Source organism: Elgaria multicarinata, chromosome 6, assembly GCF_023053635.1.
Source record: "Elgaria multicarinata webbii isolate HBS135686 ecotype San Diego chromosome 6, rElgMul1.1.pri, whole genome shotgun sequence".
Lineage (NCBI taxonomy): Eukaryota > Metazoa > Chordata > Lepidosauria > Squamata > Anguidae > Elgaria > Elgaria multicarinata.
Window position 1 is genome coordinate 66,110,512 of NC_086176.1, and position 17,481 is coordinate 66,127,992.

General features: G+C 41.8%; 1 protein-coding gene across 2 annotated transcripts in view; it reads left to right on the forward strand.

Annotated features, from left to right (window-relative positions):
- Window positions 1-12,642, forward strand: part of MCC (MCC regulator of WNT signaling pathway) — a 238,381-nt gene extending 225,739 nt beyond the window's left edge. For both annotated transcript variants that reach the window (XM_063129519.1, XM_063129520.1), the window contains 3 exons: window positions 685-782; window positions 11,959-12,081; window positions 12,448-12,642. In XM_063129519.1, the coding sequence (XP_062985589.1) occupies window positions 685-782; window positions 11,959-12,081; window positions 12,448-12,628 (402 nt within the window). In that variant the 3' untranslated portion in view covers window positions 12,629-12,642. The remainder of the gene's footprint in view (window positions 1-684; window positions 783-11,958; window positions 12,082-12,447) is intronic.
- The last annotated feature ends 4,839 nt before the right edge of the window (window positions 12,643-17,481 follow it).

Here is a 17,481-nt window from a genome sequence, read left to right on the forward strand (position 1 = left end):
GAAATTATTCAGCCCTGCTCTCACCAGTCCCCCAGCAACTAACCAAGACCATAGCCTCAGGCTGCTGGTATTTTAATTTCCTGGCTCCTGACGCTAGCAGGGATGTGGGCAGTGTGAGCAAGACGGTTGTAAGAGCCACAGAAAGGGAGAGAGAGACAACAGGGGAAGGGGCCTCTTACAGCCCCCGACCCTCCCCCCATCTCCTTTTGTTCCTGCTGCTTCCACTGCTGCAGTTCGAAGGGGGAGGGAGGGAGGGCTTCCAAGGGGGGGGATCCTCTGCAAGGACGGCACTGCCTTCCCCCAAAGCAGCCATGTTGCCCAAGGAGCCCCTTGGAAGGCATTTTCCTCCATCCCCATCCAAAGCCCTGTAGTGGTGGCAAAAAGGAAGAAACTATGCAGAGGAGTGGATTGCAAGAGAGAGGGAGGGAGAAAAAGAAGTGTGTGTGTGTGTGTGTGTGTGTGTGTGTGTGTGTGTTGTGGGGAGTGCAAACAGGTATGTGTTTATGTGTCAGACAAAAGGGGCAGTCAATGAGGAGGGAGGGGGAAAGAGTGTGATGTGAATTAGATGTGTGAACGCATGGGAGTGAATGGGGAATGATCAGCAAGAAGGCATTGCAAATAATAATGTATTTAAAACCTGTCTGAATTTTTCGCAATTGGCCCTTGTCTTGCTTTATTTTGCAGGAGTGCACAGATGGCACCCCTGGATCATTAACACTAGCTGAGCTGAAACCCTACAGCGAAAGTGAACTGACTGCAGAACTGGCAAATGCACTGAGGCGGTAAGCAAGATTCCCTCCTTCATGAAGGGAAAGGTGCTAATAAATCTGTGGTTTAATTCTGGGCTTTAAATCAGTCAAATGCTAAGTGATCACACAGTTTTGCCCTTTTGGAGTTTCCTACGTCTTCTTTTTCTCCTTTTCTTTTAATGCTCACCAACATGCCCCCACCCCAGGGTTTCCTCAAACATTTATAGATAGGGAGCTTAATTATCGTTGCTAATTCCTGTATCACATATGAAAGCCCTCAGACACCAAGTAGCTGAGTTAATGAAAGGCCACCAGGGAGAGAGGTGGCAAGTTTGGGAATAGCATTCCAATCTCATTACATGTGTCATCTCAGTGAGATTAAATCCCCACTAGAATAGGCCTCCTAGTTTCATATTAATGGTAGTACAAGAAACAAGTGCGGAAAAGGAGCATGTTAATAGAAGATCACTCTGGCAAAGCTCCTCATCCACCCAGAGCTTGGAGGATTTGCCTCAAATTGCGATCTGTATTCATGTACCATTTTCTCTGGTTATTTCATCCACTCATTTTAAAGAAAATTGAATGGAACAGCATCTACTTGCATAGTCTTCAACAATGAGAGAGCAGTTTCATTAATATTGGATAATGCAATGTTTTAAAGGCACAAGATTAAAAAGCAAGCTGCTGAAGATATACAAATTAATTTTAAAAATTGTAAAACAAAACAAAACATTGTAAGCAGGAAACCGGACACTGCGCTGGTTTGCATGACGCGACACGGCAGCCTATCATGGTTTAATTTACCCGCAAGACTTGTCAAGTTTTGCCAGGTGCCTGTGGGCCTGTGTGTGCCCAACTTGCCGTGGGTTGTCGTGTTGAGCAAACCCAGAAGGCAGGGGTTGTTTGACAGCTAGGCAGCCCTCAAATAACCTTAAAGCAAGTGAAGAGTTATTTGAGGGCTGTCTCTCAAAGCCCTCAAACATCCCCTCCTGCCTGGGCTCACAAGCCATGACAACCCATGGCAAGCTGGGTGCCCTTGGGCACCATGCAAAAATGACACCCGTGAACGCATGGCACTGTTAATTTACCTACAGTCCCTGTAGGTAAATTAACCCATGATAGACGGTTATGTTGTGCGAACCAGGTCATAGAGAAACTGCTGCTATTTGCTGGAAGCACACCTGATAAACTATAGCCAATATGGTGTAGTGGCTAAAGTGTTGGACTGGGAGTCGGGAGATCTAGTCCCCACTCGGCCATGGAAACCCACTGGGTGACTTTGGGCCAGTCCCAGACTCTTAGTCCAACCTACCTCACAGGGTTATTGTGAGGGTAAAATGGAGAGGAGGAGGATTATGTACGTCGCCTTGGGCTCCTTGGAGGAAAAAAGGCGGGATATAAATGAAATAAATAATACATAAACTATACCAGACACAAGAAGACGGTATGGAACAGATTAACAAATTTAAAAGTAACTCATGTAAAACTAACAGAATTGGATAGCATTCGTGCAAGATATTTTAAAAAACACAAATATGAAATTGTAGAACTACTACCAAATATACATAATTTATCACTAAAATCAGACTTCCCTGGAACGACACTATCCAACCTGACGCCAGTTTTTAAAAAATAGATCCAGGAAATTACAGTCCTGGCAGCCTGTTGCCCTTCGCAGGTAAATTGATGGAAAGTATGATCAAGTTTAGACTTTTTAAACACAGGGTGAAGACAGGCATAATATAAGAGAAAGAGGGTTCAAAGCACATTTTTCAGCCATCCTGTGAGACCACCCAACTCTGCTTTCTGGTGCTCTGGTACAAGCCCATCCATCTTGTTGTTCTGCATTCACTAATGATGCCACCTCCAACTGGTGAAAGTTAACAGAATGGGCGGGTGCCTAAGATGAAAGTGTTTTGACTTCCTCCTGCTCACACACCCAGCAGAAGGGAGGGAGGGAGCCGGTAAGACTGGTGGGCTTGAACCAACTTTGATTTATTAGTATGTTCATCTGACAGTTAAGCTGTTGAAGGCAGGCTCAAAGTGCTGAGAATGAGCTCTAAGCCGTCTGTATATTGAACAAACCTCCTGAAAGAGTAATGGCAGGGCTTTTGGAAAGAGATAAAGAAGTTCACCATTCTTCTAGAATTTTTTGCAGGTACTGGGAAAAGGAAAGGCTAAAGCGTTTGTGCTCTGGTAGAAGGGTAGAAGGAGCATAATAAACATTTATACAATTACGAACCATGTCTAGATAATGTAGAATTTTTTGGTCTCTTACAACACTAGGTTCAGGACAAATAAAATGCAGTATTTCATTGTGTATATAATTTGTAATTAATTCAGTGCTTTGTCACAAGATGCCATGAAAACCACTAGTTTAAATGGCTCTGAAAGGGGGATAACATGAATTCATGAAGGGATTAGTCTTATCGAAGGTTGCTATGTATGATAATTAAAAATTAAGCTACCTCATTCAGGATCATTACATCTCTGATTATCAGATGTTGGGGCAAGTAGATGTGGCTGTGTCCATTATGGCTTGAGAGCCAGGTGTGTGGGGCCTGCTACTTTTGGAGACTGTGCTGTGAAAGCTAGAGCTTTGGTCTGCCCTAGCAAGACAGTTCTTACTTCTGAAAAGTGTAAGCTACCTCTCCAGGATGCATAAACACACCACTTGACGCAGATCACTTTGAATAGTGATCTGGAAAAGCAGGGTGTTCCGAACTAAATTTTAAACCTTACTGCATCTCCTTCATGTAAGAGAAATAATCCCAGGTTACTAAAACACCACTGAAGAACACATGGACACTCTGCAGGAGTTGGTATACAGCTGAATCCATTTTGAGCCAATTCATGCTGGAAGGTAAATCTCAAGTGCAATTAAAAATAAAAAACTTGGGCTTGTTGACATTTGAAGAGACAGTTTCTACATACTTGCCACCATCTATATATTTGAATGCGCAGTTATTCCTTGATCAGTGCATGTGTTGATTCAAGTACAAAAAATAGTAAACTAGATTCTGAAGTGGTGATTTGATTGTATCTATGTGGGGACATTCAATCAATTTTGTTGGCCGTGATAGTCTTTGTATGTAACCTGGTTTGGACCCTTCTGTGGGACTAAACTGACTTTAGTTTAACTGGGTTGTGAATTGGGGCTTTGCCTGTAGTATACTTAAGGCAATCTTTACAGTAACAGGGATTACATTTACAGCACAATCCTGTGCTTGTTTACTCAGATGTAAGCCCCACTATCTTCAGTGGGGCTTACTCTCAGGTTAATATCCATAGGGTAGCAGCCTAAATAGATCAAAGATCATTACAGCTATACAATCAGTATTCCTTTTAAGAACGTCTTGTTTATGCAGCCCCTAGTTGCTGTTAGCAAACATTTGGTTTGATCAGTGTAATGAACAAAAAGAAATCGCCCTGTTTGCCATTGCCATGGGGAAGTCCTGAAGCCACAGACGAGGGATCCAGGACATTCATAGAATCATAGAATAGTAGAGTTGGAAGGGGCCCATAAGGCCATCGAGTCCAACCCCCTGCTCAATGCAGGAATCCACCCTGTCCAGCTGCCTTTTGAATGCTTCTATTATGAAAGAGCCCACAACCTCCCTAGGTAACTGGTTCCATTGTCGTACTGCTCTAACAGTCAGGAAGTTTTTCCTGATGTCCAGCCAGAATCTGGCTTCCTGTAACTTGAGGGAGTAAAAAGAAGTAAAAAGGAGTAAAAAGAAGGTGCGGCACCTTGGCACTGTAAATAAACTTTTGTAAATATTTCGTTTTGAAGATTGCCTGATTCTACCTTTGCCTTTGGCTTCTTTTTACTCCCCCACGGGGTTTTCCTTGCTTTTGCACTTCCTGTAACTTGAGCCCGTTATTCCGTGTCCCGCTCTCTGGGATGATCGAGAAGAGATCCTGGCCCTCCTCTGTGTGACAACCTTTTAAGTATTTGAAGTATTCTGCAGACACCTCCTGCCAGGTTCCCTGCCCTTCCTCATTTTAAAAAAACAGTTAGTTCCCCCTCTCCCCTGTTAAAGTTGTCAACTGGGAGTCTGTTTTGCTGCAAGGTGAACCAGTGCCGGTTTTATTTCCGAGAAAACAGAACGGCCAGCGGTTGCAGCCCTGCGCTTTGTTTTGAAGCAAGCCTACCAGTGTGGGGAGCAAGGGGAGTGGTTTGCCTGGCTTTCTGAGTCTCCTTGTGTGTAAGTGATTCTCTGAGCATCAGCAGTTTGCTCTCTGTGAAATGGGTATTTTGTGGTGCTTCAGAGCAGTAAACATGTGATTTGGCATTTGGGATTCAGATTCAACTCCTTTCTTGTACTCAGTTTCTTGGCCAATTATTTGTCTCTGAGCCTGATCAATTTGCCTCCTGTGAAATGGATATTAGAGCAGAAAACATTGGGTTCAAATGAGTGTTTTTGTGTTTTGAAGCTCCTCTCCCCGGACTTGTACTTCCATTTCTTGGGCAAGGGGGGGGGGGGGAATGCTTCTGTTTGTATGCAAGGTAAGCATGCTTTCCTATGTGAAAAATACTTGTGTAAAAAAAAAAACCTGTTTGAAGGAGCTTTAAACTCTTGAATGAACGCACAGGATTTTGGGGTGTGCTTTCCTCGTGACCATATGTTTTGCCTGCCCAATAACAAAAAGTTCTCTAGGCAGAATACATGGCTTTTCCCCGTTGTGCTTTTGAACTATGCCAGGAGAATGTACAGCAGTTCCTCGGCAGGGAAGAGGAAATGAGAGAAATGCCGTCAGAACAGCGGAAAAGATGACCTAATAGAGATTCGAGGGGAGGGGGAGTTTTCTCAGATTTCTGGGGTCCTATTTAAAATGGATGAGAATAAGGGAGGGATTTAAAATCTTTGTTATGCCTTTGAAACAGATAAGACTAAGAGAGAATGCTCTCCTCTCACTATCCATAACATGTGTTTGTGTGTGCATTATAATGTCTAAATTGATTTTTTAAAAAATGTATTTAATGTTATAAATGATTACTGAATTTAGCAATAGAGAAAGCAAGGATATTTGGCTTCAGTTCTCCAGTTCAAATCTAGAACAGCTCAAAATCATTCTACTTAAGGATTGTTTTGGGGTTTGCAAAATGTAAGTGAATGACTTCTGCTTAACTCCAATCTTGGGTTGCTGAAGCATCCATTCTGTTCAGCTAGCGCAATCTTGTGACAGCCTCAGCAGGGTGAAGTGGTATGGAAACTTGTCTTCTTTACCGGTCGTTCAGCAGTGCAGGAAGCAGTACACATCAACTATTTCTGATCTTGTGAAATCCTGATTCTGAAATTATTAGTTTTCTGCTTTTGGTTTACATTACTTATACAAATACCTGTCTCACTCATACAAACAGCCTTGTGGACTTTAGACTACTATCTTTATTTTGCCAACAGGGAAATCAGTAACATTAACTCCGTTATAGTGAACAATGAGTTGTAGATTAGAAGACCTAAAGATGGTAGTTCAAGGCTCGACTTCTGCAGTGCTTCTGCTACCTTTGTGCCTAGTCCAGAAACTTCAACTACTTCAAAATATGGCAGCCAGGTTCGTCACTGGTACATCTAGGGGTGACCATATTACACCAACTCTAAAATCACTTCACTGGCTGCCAATTAGTTTCCGGGCAAAGTATAAAGTGTTGGTTATTACCTTTAAAGCCCTACATGGTTTGGGTCCAGGTTACCTGCGGGATCGCCTTCTCTCGTAAAATCCACCCTGCACACTTAGGTCCTTTGGGAATAATTTACTACAATCAGCCAAAACTAGGCTAACAATAGTTACCCAGAGGACCTTCTCTTCTGCTGCTCCCAGACTGTGGAATGATCTGCCGGGAGAGATTTGTCAACTTAATAGTTTTCGAATTCAAGAAAGCTAAAGACTGATCTCTTCTGGGAGGCCTACCCAGTCGAATTTTAAGATATTTGATTGCTGTTTTAATATTGTATACGTTTTATACGTTTTAATCGGTTTTATGTATTTTATGGTATTTATATCTAATGTTGTTCCCCACCTCGATCCAGAGGGAGAGGCAGGTAAGAAATAAATGAATATATATATTATTATTGTTAGCCTTAGACATTGGAAAATCCAGATCCAGATCCCCACTCAGCCAGGGACCTCTGTGAGTAACCTTGGACAACTTGCACACATTCAGTTCAGCCTACCTCACAGGGATGTTGCGATGCTCTGATCTCCTTTGAGAAAGGTGGAATATAAGTTTCAGACCTGTCCGGCTGTGCCTTTTCCTCCACAGCAGGGTATTCTTCTTGGGGATGGGTTTTGGTGCTTGGTTCCAGTGCATTTTGTGAAGCTTGCAAAATCTTGCCAGATGAGCCATTTTTATTTTTGGATTTCTGAACAAAATACTTTACAGGTGCCTCCCTTAAAATACACGTTTCCTGAGTGATAGGTCTTGTTTGGCTGTCTTCAGACAGACAGTTGATGAAAACAAGAAAACCTAACTATAAGGATGTACAAAACAAATCACTCTTTAAATTTGTTTGTTTGTTGCATTTCTATATATACTTCAGTGATGGCCTTGTCACTTTCTTTGGGATTCTTAACCTTTGAACCTGAACCGCTCTTGGATACCAGAAATGTTTGAATCAGAAGAGGCGGCAAAAACAAAATGAAAGGCTGCACTGTTCTGCACCGTAAACATCCCACCAAACATACAGTACCAATTAAAAAGTGACAGCAAAATGGTCCATTCTATTACATTGCAATACTTTGTACACAGATGCCAAACTAAATTGTGTATTAAAGCAAACCCATTGCTCCTCCCAAAGCATTGTGTTCACAGCTTCTTGCCAGCATTTATTCCACACTTAGCTCTTTCCATGACCTAATTACCATGTACATTAAACAGTGGGGGCCCTGGGGGCTCTGCTACAGTTCAGCGCCAAGTCCTGAAACAGACTGTAACAAAAGCTGTAGAGCACTTCTGAAAATGGTGTAGCCATTTGCAGCATCCGGGGATTCCTGCCTTTTCATTAATCCCATCTTTCCACAACCCCTTCTTAGCCAAAGCAGGTTCTTTGCCCATTGAAGGGCTTGGGATGCATGAACCCTGTCTGTAGAAATGCCATTATTCCACTAAACAGGCTATCAAGAGAAGTTGTGGAAGAGAGCTTATGGGAAATTATAAAATCGCACAGCAGAGCGATTTAGAGAGGCTGTGTATTTTGTAATAAATACAGGAATTGTCCTTTATCTTATTCATGGTCTCTGTTCATCACATATATGGGTTGTGACCCTGCACAGAGCCTTCATGGGAATTTTCTAGAGCTAACAGTTTTTCCTCCGCCACAGCTGCAGCATCTTTGAGAGCTTTTGTCTACTAAATTACTGGTTTTTCTGGTGATTGAGCTAAATCTCCATTCCCCACCCCTTAACACTCTTATTTTGAGTTGCCTTTTTACTCCTTCAAACACTTTAGCAATTTCTTTCCTTCCTGCATGATGAGCCTCTTCAACAGGCCAGGATTTTTTGGGCCCCATGAAGAACGTCCAAGGTACTTTGATCTGTGCTCCCTTCGGGCTTGAAGAGCCTTGCTTGTATTGAGAACGTCACGGTGTGGGCTGGTTGCTTACCTGTAGTGTATTTCTTCAAGTGGTCATCTGTGCAGACATACAACTCACCCTCTTACCCCGCTAAATGGGTGCTGGTATTTATTTTACACCATCCTCTCAGCTGGAGTTGTCACTATGACATTGTCAGAGAAGCTGAAGGGAAGGGAACGGTAGGAGCGCCACCCTGTAGGCCTGCTTGGGAGGCTGCCTAAAACTCGGAGCTCTAGAAAGTTCCATTGAAGACTCCATACAGGTGACCACTTGAAGAACTAGTTACAGGTAAGCAACCTGCCCTTTTCTGGTTTGGGCAAATATCTGTGTGTGTTATGGGATACTGAATTTGTCAGTATTTTGTTTGGGAGACTCCTGCAAGGAAAACAAGTTATACTTCATAGAAGAACTTTGCGAACTGCTTTGTAGTATAGTTAGAATGCTTGAATAATGGTTGGTTGGATATGACGAAAGGTGGGTGGTGAAGAAGAGGATAAACGACCACACTTTAGTGCTCAGTCCATGTACTACTTACTGGTGAAATAAACATCTTTACATTTTTTCCTATTCAAGCGTTTTTCCTACATGGAGGTAGGAAATTGTTTGAAGGGAAATTGTGAAACAGTTCTTAAATTAGTGAATGATAATGACCCAGATCTATGTATTTCAAGGAACATACTTCCGAAATAAGGGAATATTTGAAAAATCCCATTCTTGATAATTGACTGGAAGCTTATTTCTAATGCTATTAAGAAATATATCATTAATGTTATCCTTGAGGGGCAAAGCTGGTGGCATTCAACTGGCCAGGGATTATCAGGGGGTCCTAAGCTATTTGCTTCGTATCAAATTGACATGTTCTGCAGAACTCTGGACTTCCTGTCAAGCAGCAGAAGTGGTAATTGACCAGTTTCCAGCAAGACAATGAAATTGTGGCTACTTCACAAGGTTCTTTTCTTGAACCAGAGATTAGTTTGTTTGTAAAAGTGCAAACTTCGTATCAGGAGATGGGCTACGAGTACATGAACTGGGATGCCAATTTATGTATCCATTTCACATCACGAAAGGACACTCGGAGCAGTGCTTTTCAGATATTGCACAGCATGTGGTTTCTACAACCTGGAAGCACTGATTTCCATGTTTAAAAGGTTACCGTATTAATCTGTCCCCCCCAGCTCTGTCCCCACCAGCTCAGGATATGTAAAAGTGTTAAAATTAGTAAAGGTACAAATTATAACACTTCGGTCTACGGGAAAGAAAACATTGTGGGCATGTCAAAATAGCCTGGACAAGCTTCATAATCATCTGACACCTATACCGTGCCAAGTGTGTTCTGACTTAGCTATTTATAATGGCTGCAATATGTGAATAATAGGGTGTTGTTGTTTTCTTGAATCATAAATTACATGAGGCTGCCATTAACAAAAGTGTGTTCCTCATATTGATGATCGTGTAACAGTTCTGTAAATATCAGTATTAGTTTGTAAATGTTTTATTTATGAGGTTCATGTTTGTTTCTGCTTCTTTGTTTCATTGATTTATATTGCCAGCCAGGAGAAGGAGGCCGTGTTTTAGGGCAGGGCCCCTGAGCTCAGTGGCAGAACACAAGTTTTGCATGCAAATGGTCCCTGGTTTAATGCCTGGCCTTTCCATAAGTTTAGATGCATCATTAGATATAGTTTAACAGTGCATTAGTAATCATTATCACATAGTATTATTACACAGAAGGGTTTGTAAGAGAATTCTCACTCAACAGATTAGAACTGACAGCTGTCAGGGTAGGGGTGGGGGTGGACTATGTGATGTGTTCCCTTCCCCCAATGGATTTTATAAAGTGGGTGTATGTGTGCTGTCATTCACACAATTTGCAGTTATTCAAGATTTATGATTTCTTGGAAAAATAAAGTACTAAATAAGAGACAGGTTGGTAAATCAGTAACCCTGTTCAGATGACCTACTAAGCCATGGTGGCTACATAACCATGATTTAAAAACACTCACTAACCATTTGCTGCAAAAGGGTTAGCGGCGTAACTATGGCTTAGCATGTTGTCTCAACAGGCCCAGTGTGTGTTTGGACAAGAAGCGGTTATGAAAGCATGCCTTAGGTTGGTCGAGATACCACGAAACAGCAAACTATGAACTACTGGCTTGATTCTGCCATATCTTTTAGCACCTGTCCTACAAAAAGGCCCTTTAAAATGAACGGGACCCAGTAACAAAGTTTACAAAGGATCTTCAGTGCATTAGATATCCTAGTGAACACGAGAAGCCTATTCCTTAAGAAAGGTTATTTGGGGACACAGAAACGGCCCCTCAAGTATTATTCTGAATTGTTTTGCCTGCTGTGTGTAGCATTCAGAGGGAGACATTTCTGCCAAGTTGAATTAGTTCTTGTTTATTCGTTCAGTTGCTTCTGACTCTTCGCGACTTCATGGACCAGCCCACGCCAGATCTTTCTGTTGGCCGTTAGAACTCTGATAAATGACCAGGGTATTTTCATATATGACACTAAGGTCCCTCTTGCCCTAATTGTTCAGTATTAGCTCACTAATTAAGGCACAACTTCTTAGCATATGTGTTTAATAAGCTGACTATTAGTGACAAAATTGTCGCGGTACATTTCTAGTATACCTTTAAAAAAAACTTCGCTTATCTCTGCCTAGTTGAAACAACGGTGTTTGGTGCTTTCTGGTGTTGTAGAACAGTGCCACCCACAGGCCAATGCAGGACTGCACTCTAATTAAAATATCAAAAGTGGCTCTGGTTTTACAGGCAGTAAACTGTGTCAAATTGTGCTGGCAGATGCTCTATTTCTCAGCTCCTTGAAAGTGGCATTAAGCTCTCAGGGCCTTTTTGCAGCATTGTTGCTTGCCCTAAAGCTCATCATTGTCACTGATCACAGCTTTCAAAGGAAAAGATTGTTTTATTCCTAGCTCCCAGGCTTAGAATCCCCTGCAATATGGCCCATATCCTTTATTGTGACAGTAGGACCTTAGTGCTTACCATGCCTTACAGAAACTTTACGAGATCCTTATTCTGAATGGCAAATTTCCAACTTTTATAAACTGAACTGTGGGACAAGCAGTTCTAAAGCTAGAACTATGAGACTTCTGTAAGGCAGAAATGTAGCCTCCTAGTGCAGCTACATGCTGCAAACTAGACATGTAGGCATTTGTTACACGTGCTATGCTTTTTTCTTATAGAGAAATGAGGCGAAGGAATGCCTTCATACATGGTAGAACTTCCCTAAAGCTATGGGGACTGGCATCGGTGTGTTTTTCTCATCTACTGAAGCTGCCCTAAGGTGGCATTGCTAGATCCAAGAGACTGTTTTGGCCCCAGTACTTTCACTACCCCAGCAGCATGAAAGCTACTGCAGCGCTACTCCTTCTCATGCTACTAATTTAATCCCCTGCGACGTGGGAAGACCTGGCTCACGTGGAAAGGATCTTTACACAACATGCATGGGGTTACTGCAAGTGCGGAAAGTAGCAACGCTGCTATGGCTTCCCTGCCACCAGAGTAACACAAGGACTCCTGCAGTTTCCCAATATTTTAATGCCTTTCCTGCCACTGATTTAGATGAGAATTTCTACATGAGGGATAGTAAATATTATGCTTTGTACTTTTCAGAGAAAAGAAACTGAAATCCAGAGTGCAGGAGTTGGTGAGTGCCTTAGAAAGACTAACAAAGAGCAGTGAAATCCGGCACCAGCAGTCTGCTGAGTTTGTAAACGACTTGAAAAGAGCAAACAGGTAAAGGGTTGCCTCGGTAAATGGCAGCATGCACTGCCATGTTATGTTTGTCTTTTGCCATGCTTTGTTGTGAACCATTTTGAGTGTGGGATATACATAAAAGCGGGATACAAATGAAGTAACTATGACTGTAATTCTGCTAGCACACTCTGAAGTAGGCCACAACTTTGGGTTTATGCCCAGAGAAGCACTCAAGACTGTAAATTCTCTTTCCTTACTCAGAAGAGCCACATGGCTGGAATGGGCAGGGGTGGATGTCTTCCAAAATTTAACAGAGCCATCTGTACCTGAAATACGGTCCGTCAGATCTGAGGTTCTCACATAAACACCCTTGAATGATTTTCTATGACTATTTTTTCCCAACAGTAACCTTGTGGCTGCCTACGAGAAAGCAAAGAAGAAGCATCAAAACAAGCTGAAGAAACTGGAATCTCAAATGATGGCCATGGTTGAGAGGCATGAGACCCAAGTGCGAATGCTCAAGCAAAGAATTGCTTTGCTGGAAGAAGAGAATTCACGACCCCACACCAATGAAACATCACTTTAAGTGTCAAAGACTTTTCCCTTAAAAAAAAAAGGGCGGGGAGAATCCATGTGCCATTGCAAAATATGACTCCTTGCAACGGGCAAAGTTGGAGGCTGGTGCTTCAAAGAGAGCTTCTGGCTTTGACGATATGCAGCCATGAGCAGGATCCACACACAAAACAGGAGATGTATGGATGGCTGTGCATAATCAGACAGTGCCTGATGGTAAATGTATATGTTTATCAAGGTTCTATGTAATTATTTTATTCACACCGTTACAAATGTTCCCTTTTTCTTCCAAATTTGTATGCATAAGAACACCCTTCCTTCTTCCCCATCAAACATTCTCTTCTGAATCCATGGAATTTTTGAGGAAATGCTTCAACACCATTGCACTGGTACCTTCCATTGGAATTGTAGCATTTCCCCACTCCACCTCCTTTTCTGCCATTCATCCTGTTTCTCTTCAATGGCAACACCCCTGTGGATAGCCAGTCATTTAATAGTAGCCAGCGTCTGGCTACAGAGCAAGCCAAGCATTAGTACACTTCTGCAAGGGAAGCATGGTTAACGCTTTCCTCTCCAGATGGCTGGGAACTGCAGACAACTGGCATTTAATGCATGCAATTAGCCCTGCCAAGAAGAGGTAATGCAAAGGTGATTTAAAATGGAGAGGTGTTGAATGTGCTTTCTCAAGATCTGACACCCAAAATCTATTTGGGTATTATGCCAGTTGCTTTCTAGTCCAAATGTCCTGGTAGGATCAGCACAGGCAGATGAAGAATTGTATCTCAAAACCAGGTAGAATATCACCAACCCACACCAAAACTGGTGCCTCTTCTACAGTGTATTTCTACTCTTCTTGTTTGATGCCGCTGTTGCTGTGGAAGTTACCATGTGGAAGTGTCCTAAAGTTACGTTGTTGAATCTAGGTCCTTCCTGTATAGTGTCAAAATAATCAAGTTCCACTCGGCTTGTTATGCCGTTTTGTTTGAAAACTGCCTAGGTGATAAGGAATGTGCCTGATCCAATGAATGTAGATGTGCTTCCCCAAAAGCTGTTGTGTGCATACTTACTTGCAAAGACGCTGTTATGGTGCTAGTTTTGTTCACTCTGCCTGGTAAAGACCATCATGCCAGTGGAAATGAAGGGCAGCATACAAAAGTATTCACCTGAGTTTTTACACTTCAACAGAGGGTAGAATATCTCTATTAAAGATAGCCAGTTCTTTATTTTATCTTCTAGGCATAAATGGAGCAATAACTCTTTTGTGGCATGTCAATAAGAGCGGACTGAAGGATGCACATTAGATTAATCTGTAGGAATCAAAGGAGAGAAATGTCTGTCATGCCTTGCTCTTAGATCTTTTCCTTACACTGTGATTCTCAGAATGCTCGCAATAACGCCGACCGTCCTTCTACGGTCTTCTAGTATTCTTCCATTTATTTTCACTGTTGCTGATCTTGGGTGCTTTTCAGTGAAATTGATATTTTGAACTTCTGTTGCTGTTTCTCTTTTTAAGATGTTGCAGCAACTAATTGTGTGTTTTCCAACTAAGGGGGGAAAAGTCAGGTACCTCTAGGGGGCATGTAGTTTTTGTTGTGACCTGTCAGTATCTTCAAACTAACTGAAGTTGCCCACAATAGGAATCCTGCTTTAAGTTTAGCTTTTGAAGCATATGTGAAAATTAAAGTAAATGATGCCTGTTTAGTTCTCATTTGACCTGATTTATCATCTTTCCTTCTGCTTGTCTTCTGACATAGCATAGCTATCCTTGTGGCAAATGTACAAGTGAATGAAAAGCTTCCATTAGTTACCTTCTACCCATCATTTAAGCAAATTGCTTAAGGAAAATTCTACTACATGGACAATATACATGGAGAAATATTAATGTTTCTCTAAATGTAAGAATTAATGCCTTGCTAGAATAAGATTTGGAGGGATGGGATCTAATAGTGATGAAAGTTCACATATTTTGCTCATTTTGTCATCAGTAGACAGGTGGTAATCTGAAAGTAAATGCTAAGTCTTAAAACAGTTTACTCGTTCCCATTTTAAAGTTCTTAATTGCATTACTTACTGTGGACTTGCTACTACTGTATTTTGTCATTTTACTTAGGCTAATTTGGTTCAGTGGCCTCAATCATTCTTGAAGCAGCAGTGGCAGTGACACTTTCATTAGGTCATTATTTAAACCCATTTCAGAGGGGCCAGTTTCCAATTCCCTGAACCCACCAAAGGCCACACGCACACAGACACACACACACTGCTGCTGAATTGCCACCAAAATTCAGCAGTGGCAAAAAAAGCCACATTTTTACCTTTTGGGCTGCTACTACTGATATTTGCCAGCAATTCATTGGCAATGACTTAGGGAGCAGCAGGACCCACAGAAAGGTCCAGGGGGCTGCATGAGGCTCATGGGTTGTCCACCCCGGATTTAAACAAAGACTAATTCTTTATTTGCTATAAAACCATTACAAGGAAGCAGTTTACTTCCTGTGTACATTCATGATGTATACATCTCCAAAATTGTACCAGTGACTATACTGTACATCCCATAGGGCTTATTTATAGGTCTTACCAGAAAAACTTTTACTGCTAGCCTGCCTGGCTCTTACTCCACAGAACCCTAATTTATCTTTTAAGTCAAACAAAATCTTGAGATTAGATAAGATGCCATCATAAGAAAACATAGAGCCTGAAAGTTAGTGTTCCACTGCCAGCCAGCTATGCACCAAGCATAAAGTGAGATGGTGCTGCAAAGCAGCTGAGATGGCTTTCTGAAACGTAAGAGCGCTAGCTTTTGCGTTATCAGTGCATGATGAATACAGCAAGCTCTTCAACAGATTTTGGTTCACGATAGTTTGATGTTGAGTTTGCCACTTCTTCTGATGCTGGAGGCAAGGATTTAATTGACATCACAACAGGCTATAGTTAAGGAAGCTCAATTATAGTTTGGCCAGGATATCTGAATTGAGAAACCAATTATCTCATGAGATCAGGCGAAGGGTGTAAGTTGCTCTATAGAACGGGCATGTTGAATAACTTGAAAAGAGAAGCAGATAAACACACTAAGCTATGGGTACACGTTTGGACAACCCATTGCGGTAATTTGGCATATCTGCATTGTTGTTTTTAGGGGCATCTTTTGACGTGTATAACAGAAAACCGATGGTGCCCTTCTTTCCTGTTACTTCAAGCTTTTTCTATGCTTTGGGGGGGATTTTTTTCAGTTTCCTTATCTATGCTTTTTCCTCCCATAGTAGTTATGTTTACTGGCTCTGCCACTGCTACAGAAGTTTAACCTGTGCTGCCTGCTGAGCAAAACGTCAATTCATAAACCCAACTTCCATTTTGCCAATTTCAACTCTTAAGCAACACTTTTATCCCCAAGCATTTACTGTCCACACTTTATGGTGGTTTATTGCACTAAAAGTGCTGCCTGGCTTTTGTTTTGAATATTAAATGCCCAAAGCTTAAGCCAAGTTCATCAGGTAAGATACCTGACTATTAAAGATACATCTTATAAGAATATTCCTAAGGCGGTTTGGAGTGTGTGTGTACATCTGTATATGTGTGTGTACATACACATATGCTTAAGCAAAATTATTGAATTATTTTCCTCTCTAGAATGTGGGCTTCAGTGAACTCATTCTAATAACACTATAGCTGCCCCAGAAGTTATTTCCATGGAGTTGAAGCTGCATACAGCTATCAAAATATTTAGGTTCCAATGGATTTCTTTGCAGCATGTACCTGCCCTAGTACATCTTCCTTGGATAATAGTGCTGCCACTTTGCACCCCATCCAGCTCCACTGTGTACAAGCAGAACTTAAGCATTCTTGCTGCTGTATACACATCTGTCCATGTAGTTTGCTGCAGCAGTAGCTAAACTAAGATGTCTGCTTTGCCTGAAGGGATCATTGTGAATCAGCATTTTCTGTAAACATGAAATCATGGTAAGAGATAATGAATTGCCCTGATCTAGAGTAATACATAAGACACAGGTGTGCACTTTTGTTGGGTAGATTACATGCATGGAAATAAGTCCTGTGCAAACTATTTCCGTTTTACAGGAAGAGAGTGTAGCCAGTGCAAATCACTTGGTTTGGGCAAAGTGGAGAGAGAATACACTAACTTTAGCCCCCTTCCCCCATCCTGCATACAGGTGATTGGCAGGAGGCTGAGCAGAGCCATTATTTCAAACTCCTAGTACAATACTGAAAGAATGCTCATTTAAAGCAGTTGGGTGAAACAATAATTTAGAAGACATCAAATAACTCCTTGGAGTGTGTTTAACATAACATTAACTGATCTTCCACAGGCACTAGAGGAGGGTGGTCCATTAATCCTACATTTTTGTATGTGGCTGTACATGATACACCCTTCAATCAGTCATGCTTACATCAGCAAGCAGTTACTTCCTCTTAGGGAGAAACATAAGATTCAGCGATAGAAAAAGGGACTTGGACATATCTACCACTAGTCTAGAATCTAGCGTGTTTAGTTTGATAGAATTAGTATGTCATCAGCCCACACAACAGGTGATATAACTCAAGAGTAAATACCAAAAAATATTCAGTTATGCAGCTATTTTTTTTTAAAAAAATGAACAAACCATGGGTTGGACCCTAACTTAGCCTTCCAGAAACAGAACAGCTATTTCTATCTGCAGAAGGTTTTTTTATCCAGTGGAGGGTCACACGTGGCAGAAGGGGAAGAGAATTTTCACCAATTCCCCACTCCCCTTGCAGACCTTCCATATGGTTCCAGAGGTGCAAGAGGCTATAGAGGGAATAAGCAGAAGTTGCCCTGCCCGTTTCCACCAGCACAAGCATTCCCTGAGCAGAACTCTATTTAAGGGATGCTCC